The sequence below is a fragment of the Engraulis encrasicolus genome, chromosome 4 (assembly GCF_034702125.1).
Source record: "Engraulis encrasicolus isolate BLACKSEA-1 chromosome 4, IST_EnEncr_1.0, whole genome shotgun sequence".
NCBI classification, from domain to species: Eukaryota; Metazoa; Chordata; class Actinopteri; order Clupeiformes; family Engraulidae; genus Engraulis; species Engraulis encrasicolus.
Window position 1 is genome coordinate 14278223 of NC_085860.1, and position 7500 is coordinate 14285722.

The 7500-nt window shown below is 48.5% G+C and overlaps 1 protein-coding gene across 8 annotated transcripts in view; it reads right to left on the minus strand.

The window, feature by feature from the left end:
• LOC134447334 (pleckstrin homology domain-containing family A member 5-like) overlaps window positions 1-7500 on the minus strand; it is a 159379-nt gene that overhangs the window by 39502 nt on the left and 112377 nt on the right. For 7 of the 8 annotated variants that reach the window (XM_063196751.1, XM_063196753.1, XM_063196750.1 and 4 more), the window contains exons 7-9: window positions 7289-7361; window positions 4240-4340; window positions 1855-1970 (exon numbers count right to left, since the gene is read on the minus strand). In XM_063196751.1, the coding sequence (XP_063052821.1) occupies window positions 1855-1970; window positions 4240-4340; window positions 7289-7361 (290 nt within the window). Of the gene's footprint in view, window positions 1-1854; window positions 2009-2563; window positions 2869-4239; window positions 4341-7288; window positions 7362-7500 lie in introns of those variants that run through there. The other variant, XM_063196752.1, reaches the window with a different exon arrangement.

A 7500-nucleotide genomic window follows, 5' to 3' on the forward strand; every position in this document is an offset into this window, starting at 1 on the left:
GGGGGAGGGAAAGGGACAAAGACTGGCAGAGGGATATAGGGGAGAGACAGGCAGAAAATGAGATGGAAGGGTGGGGAGAGAGAGCTGAGAGGGGAGGAGAGAGAGAGAGAGAGAGAGAGAGAGAGAGAGAGAGAGAGAGAGAGAGAGGGAGAGAGAGGAGAGAGAGAGAGAGAGAGAGAGAGAGAGAGAGAGAGAGAGAGAGAGAGAGAAAATCAGAGAGCAAAAGGAAGTGAGAGTGAAAGAGAGCGTAAAGATAGGGAGGGGGTGTAAAGGCAGACAGATGCTCAGACGGAAAGTGTAAATCCACAGTTTGGGTGGGGGGTGCTATCCGCAGGAAGGGAATGAAGAGGTTGTCGCAGAGGAGAGGAGGGAGTGATATGATATCAGCCCTGCAGACTAATGTACACATTTAAACCGCCCTGCTATAAGCAGCCAGCCAGCCAGCAGCTGCAGCAGCATCCTGGAGCAGTTGCCAGGTGACGGACCGTCCCTGCTCCCCCGTCTCCTTGACTGCAGTTGACATATCTGCATACGGTAGCAGCATCCACACCATCGCCTGTTACTCCAACAGCCTAACACCACTCCAAGACACGCACGAACGCACCCACACACACACACACACCACCCTCTCCTCCCCCCGGCAGCAGCATCCACACCATCGCCTGTCACTCCAACAGCCTAACACCACTCCAAGACACGCACGCACGCACACACACACCACCCTCTCCTCCCCCCGGTAGCAGCATCCACACCATCGCCTGTCACTCCAACAGCCTAACACCACTCCAAGACACACACGCACAAGTGCATGCTTGCATGCACTGCAGGCAGGCACACGCACACAGGCACACGCACACACACACACACACACACACACACACACACACACACCACCGTCTCCTCCCCCCGGCAGCAGCAACACCACCACCCCTATTCCACTCGCAAGTATTTACACCTTAACAGCTTCCAACAAACAGCTCTGCTTATGCAATACTGAAGTGTAAGCGTTTCTTCCACACCCTTGAGACTGAGATGTGCTGAACTCAATGAGTCTGCAGAAAAGCAAAAGCTCGCTCTTGGCAACAGGGAGAGCGGAGCGGAGCAGAGCGCAGCGAGAGAGACGTGCCAGCAAACTAAGGGTCCACTCCGCACCACTTCCTCCATGGACAGCAAGCTAAATGAAATAGTCCAAATAAATAGCTCCAAGAACCACTGCACCCTGGCCTTGCAGGGACAAATCATCTTGAGGTGTTGTGGTAATGTGCAGTGTTTCAGGTAAGAGATACAAAATAAAAAGGGAAAAATCACAAATTTACTTTTAAAAGCAAAAAGTAACCCGGTAACCCAAAGTAACCCAGGGCAGAGCTAGGTTGAAGTGGTGTGGCAGTGTCCACTTTGTAGTAAGGTGAGAAATACAAAAGTCATGCAGGCAGGAACAATCATACTCTTCTTTTTTTTAAACAGCAAGTGTTTGTAACCCAAGAAGCAGGAATGAGCTGGATTCGTCACTGATGACAGGAGTCTGGGCTGAGACCGACCGGCACGTTTCAACACATTTAACGCTCCGCTGCTTTCGAAAGGCAACTGTTGATCGACTTGGCTGACTTCTAGAGAATGCATTGCATTGCTCAACATGTTTCGTCAGCCCCAATACACAAAGGGCCACAAAAGAGCGCGTGCTCACACATAGGCATTCAAAAAGACAAACAGATATACAGACAGAGAGAGAGAGAGAGAGAGAGAGAGAGAGAGAGAGAGAGAGAGAGAGAGAGAGAGAGAGAGCGAGAGAGAGAGAGAGAGAGAGAGAGAGAGAGAGAGAGAGAGAGACAGACAGACAGACAGACAGACACATACCTCTTGACAGGGTCAGTGTGCACGAGCGCTGCATCGGTCATCACCTGCATCCAGGACTCCATCTCTTTGGCTGTGTCAGTGCAGAAGTAGTATGTGCGCATATTTGGGTGTGTCGCCTGGTTTGGTGAGAGGAGAGGGTCAAGGATATGGCAACCTGCAAGATAAGACCGAGAGCGACAAAAGCAGGAGGACAAAGGAGAGGAGCAAGACAAAAGGTAAACAAAGTCAGAGATAGAGGGCAGAGGGAGACAAAGGAAGAAATCGGGAATGGGGGAAGGAATAGAGAGAGAGAGACGGGAGAGAGAGAGATGTTATTATCCGTTAAGTTTGATCCATAAATCCTTCCCCTAAGGACAAAGAAAATGTTCAGTCTTGAATTTCATTTTCCACTTAAGCCTAGCAGCAACTTTGACGGTGCAGATAACAGACAAAGGGGAAATGCAGCATAACCACAGCAGGACAATCATGTAACAGAACCACTATGTCACTCTCTCTCAAGGCTCTGCAAACAGCGACAGAGAGGGCAAACAGAATACAAAAGCCAACTGTTTACTCTCACCGCTCCGCTCCGTGCCTGCGATGCAAAGTCAACTCAGATGCATACAACTGCTGATGGATAAGAATAGGATATGATACCAGGGTATACAGTACTCCCACACTGAGCCCGAGCAGATGACTTTAATGGAGCAGAATTTAAAGATCGTCTTACCTATTTAGGGTAAACTGTAGGTCCCCAACACCGCAAAATACACCCTCAGTCAGGTCCAGTTCTCTCAGCGAAGGCAGTCACAGGTCATTGCAAGAGAATGGCAAAAAGTGAGTATGTGAGAGAGAGAGTGTGTGTGTGTGTGTGTGTGTGTGCTGGGACACGCAGATCATATACAACTCAAGAAAGAAAACAGCAGAACAGGTTGAGTGAGTCTACTAGCCAATATCCTGTTTACCAAGAGCACCGGCCGTCTCTTGTTTCAAACAGGTCCTCAGGGAAGAGGAGACAATTGAGTTGGTCGGGGGGTGGGGGTGCAGGAAGGCCACGACGAGGGGGGGGAGAGACAATGACTGGGGCCTTGGCCACCAAAAAAAGGCGAAAGGGTGTGCTAGAGTTCACCAAAAAAAGACTCTACGCCGCATTATAAGGCTGTGCGTCATTTCATTTTTCAAACCCTCCAAGACATTTTATGAAGTGATTTTACTGTTGTGGCATGCTCTGGGTTTAGCCAAATGAATGCCAAGTCCTCTGCTTCAAAACAGTTTATTAAAAATGTTCTCCACTGTTTCTCAATTCCCTCCCCTTTCTGACTCTCTTTCAATCTATCTCTCTCTTTCAATCTATCTCTCTCTTCCTCTCTTCCTCCCTCCCTCTCTGGTCTCTGTGGTCGGGGCCCTGTCCTTCTGCAGACTCCTTGGTGTCTGTGCTTGTGGCTATCGTTGGCAGTGGCCGGCGCTGCTCGCTCTGTTTTCCCAGTGTGTAATTTCCAGGCCCTGAACCTGAGCTGTCGAGGTGAAAGACCCTCCCACAACGGCTGTGGAACACACACGCACACGCATGCACACACACATATACACAAACAGACACACACACTCATACACACACACACCACACGCACACACACGCACTCGCTTGCACACAAACACACACACACACACACACACACACACACACACACACACACACACACACACACACACACACACACACACACACACACACAGGCCAATGTGCTGACTTGAACTTGGCAACCCCGGGCCGTCTGACCCAACAGTAGCATCACCAGCACTGCTGTTGTTTTCTGCTGGGTCTCCTCTCCACATCCCTCTGCTCCCCCGCCACCTCCACCACCCCACTAACTCGGACTGACTTCTCAGGGGCCCGGGAAATAACTGCTAGGGGTGTATATCACAGCCTCCATGACGATACAATACGGTATCAATTTTTTAAAGCAGGGATTCAATTATTTTCGATACGTAAGAATACCCCACGATACGATGCGATTAAATCGCCGGCCGATACATGGATGCATCGATACATTTTGATTATTATTTTCACCCCTAATAGCTGCCTGGCCTGAAACTCATCCCTGACCTGCTCTTGCCCATTTGGTTTACGCCCCTCCACCATCTCTCTCTCTCTCTCTCTCGCTATTCCCCTTTTAATTCATCCCTTTCACGTTGTCAGAGCTCCACGGTCATAACAGTGCTTGAAGGAAAAACAAGTCCTCCTCCCCCTCCCTCCCCTTCCCCTCCCCTTCCTCAGCCTCTACCCTGACCCCAACCCAACCCCATCCCAACCTGACCCCCATACCACCACCAACCCTCCATCCCCCCTCGGGCCCCCGCAGGAACCTCCCACACCAGCAGCATGCCGAAAAACAGGCTCCTACTGACCTTGAAGGCGTACTTTCTGTTGATGTGGTCATCCACCGACAACAGAGAAATATGAAAACTGGGCAGAAGAATGCTGCCAAGAATTCCTTCCTCCTTCTCATCTGCAGAGAGAGAGAGAGAAAATGCAAACAATCACACAAAAGAGTAATATCAGAAGGGAGAAATGAATAAAGTCCTGTCTGCCTGTGTGTGTGTGTGTGTGTGTGTGTGTGTGTGTGTGTGTGTGTGTGTGTGTGTGTGTGTGTGTGTGTGTGTGTGTGTGTGTGTGTGTGTGTGTGTGTGTGTGTGTGTGTGTGTGTGTGTGTGTGTGTGCGTGTAATAGTGCAGAGTAGTCAGTATGCAGCAGTGGTGGGCTGCTTCTTATGTATGCACTACTACATATCCACTTCTCAAGCTGATTTTCCCAGGCTTCTGTTTCTGCTCACCGTTCTTATTCCCCAGCAGCAGTAATCACCATCATTCCCCTCAAAACATTTATTCGCTCACAGCACTCGGCCGAAATCAGAAACATTCCCTTCACATATGCTCTCTCATACACACACATAAGCATTACCAGCCCAGGGTACGCACGTACAAATGAAGGTGTTTTTCATTGGGCTTTGGAGGGATATAAGCGAAGATGGGTAGAGTGGAGGATGATGAAACACCAGCGTCAATGCCTATGACAAACTCCCGCTTTATTGACAGCTGACGGAGTTCAGTTCCCTGTTCTGTCACGCTGCAGTGAGCTTGAACGCGAACACAGGATCTATATTTACTCGGCCTATTCTATTCGATACAAACCATCTGTCTCTCATCTGAATGACAAGCAAGACAGATGTGAGAAGAGTGAGTCAGAGAAAGACAGGCTAGGCTAGACGCCTCATTAAGGTATTATGCTACACTACTTGTATTTTCTGGATGACTTGCTTGAAATTTGACAACAAGACTCTCTTGAGCTTTTGCGTTTCCGTTTTGGCGCTGGCTTATGTGTAAATACTGTGAATATACTGTTAAATAAATTCTAATGAAATAAAATACAGCTGTTGACATGAAAACCCATAATGTTTCAAAATCAGCCTGTGCAGAATTTAAAACACCCACACAGGAGGTGAGAAGACCCATCTGCCACGTCCCCCAGAGGAGCCTTTTGACCTGTTAGCTGTCTGCAAGTCCGTCTTCCCTCCCTGCCGTCCTCACTCCGTTTAAGCACACAAAGTTCACAGCCACAACACACAGTATGCACTGGTCATGCTGCTTGAATAAACTTAAGCAGGAACGGGCCATTTCAGCAGAGTTCAGGACCTTCGCGCTCCATCAGGCCTGCCCAAATGGCCTTTAGTGGGGCGCTGCTGTGCTTGCTGCTCTTGCCCTCCCCTCGCCTGAGAACTTGACAGCGGAGGGCAGGCATCCAGAATAAAGCCGCCACTTCAACGTGCGTCCGGCCGCCGACCTACTGTATAACGCAGAGCGAGCTGGGACACGGGCCAGGCTCCACTACGCCAAGCTGCCTGCCAACCAGCCCCGGCATACTTGGGGCCACTGCCATCGCAGCAAATGTTTCCGCCTGATGTCAAACGTTTACTAGACAGCCGTCATCGTATTTCACATGACAGTGTGTCATGGTTGAAGAAGGCTGAAGAAGAGGTTGACATTCCCTGATCCTTTTTCCTTAAAAGGACCAGTTCAGTCAATTTCAATATGCTGTTGTATTGCTCACGCTACCCTTGACTTGTCAGTACCCGGTGATGCCACATTTTTCGGCTCAGCCCCGAGATATGAGCAATTGTAATGGGGGAAGCGTTTGTTTACATTTGAAAAAATAAATAAAATTGGCCTACTCCAAATATTTTCCCAAAAGTTACTGCTGCTTGCAAGTTGTCTGCTGATGTTTTATAACCGTCTGGATGTTTTTGGGAATAAATCAAAATGTTTTTTTTTAAAAAATGTAAACAAAGCGCTCATTACAATGACCAGGATCTCGGAAACGGCTGAAGAAGAAGAAAAAAAAATCTCAGGTACTGACAAGTCCAGGGTAGTGTGAGCATTACAACTGCATGTTGAAATTGACTGAACTGGTCCTTTAAATGAATACCGTCCATAAAAGATTCATACGAAAGTGGTGTAATCGATCGGGAACAAAAGAAAAGCTGATCACTGATCCACTCCCCCACCCCAACTATATCTCTTCCAAGAATAACAAAAGCTTAAGTGGTTGATGCAGCCTTTTTTTAAATCAGGATCTTATAATTGAGCTCATTATACATCATGAAGGCTGAGCTCCCCCCATTTCTAGACATCATAATCTCAGCTGATTACCCACAGACCGCAATTACAGCCCCCCACAGCCACCCGCCCACCAGCTGAACCCTTTATTCACACACAAGACACAAAAGACGTCCCAGCTTTAATTAAGTTGTAAAAAGATAACGATCATCTGCCAGATTGTTTACCTCGTTTTCATGAGGAGACAGCCATTATGAAGTTGATAATGAATACTGCACTCCATTACCCAGAAGGCTTTGGGCAGTCCTTGACGTCATATAGGTAAGGTGATACGTCTTAATTGTTCAAAGCACCAAAAGCGCCCTCCAAAACACATGTTTGGCTCACAACATTCACTCAAAACCAAACATTGCGTAAACAGATCCACCATTCAGAGTTCAGGACACACGGGTTGCGATAAGCACTTGAGGGGAAACGGCTTGGAATTTATCATCCAAGCCGCCGTATGGAAGACGTCAAGAAGGCGCTTTCAAAGAAACTGTGCATCGTCAAACCCTTCTAAGCCTCTCAATTAAGTGGAGGGTAGAGTTGGGTTCATGGATGATAACAGCATTGTCGTAAATCACGGCAGCTGGGGAGGGATGTGATGTGGGGGTTTAGGATGGAGGAGGAATGATAACGCCCGAGACAAATAGCCTTGTAACAAGGGTCTGCTTTAAGTCTGCCATGCTTGTCTGCCATGTGGTGAAGAAGCAGTTGTTTAATAAACGGCTAAAGTGTGCGTGCATGTGTTTGTGTGTACTGTGTAGTGTCAAGGAGGACGTAAACCAGTCCAGTCACTCGCCTCTGTAGTAGAACAGGCACATGTCTGACAGCACAAACCACCTCTTCTTCCACAGCTTCATGCCTGTGCTGTCCTGCAGAGAGAAATATAGACAGACACAGAGGAAGAGGGGGAAAGGGGGAAAGAGAGAGAGAGAGAGAGAGAGAGAGAGAGAGAGAGAGAGAGAGAGAGAGAGAGAGAGAGAGAGAGGGAGAGGGAGAGGGAGAGAGAGA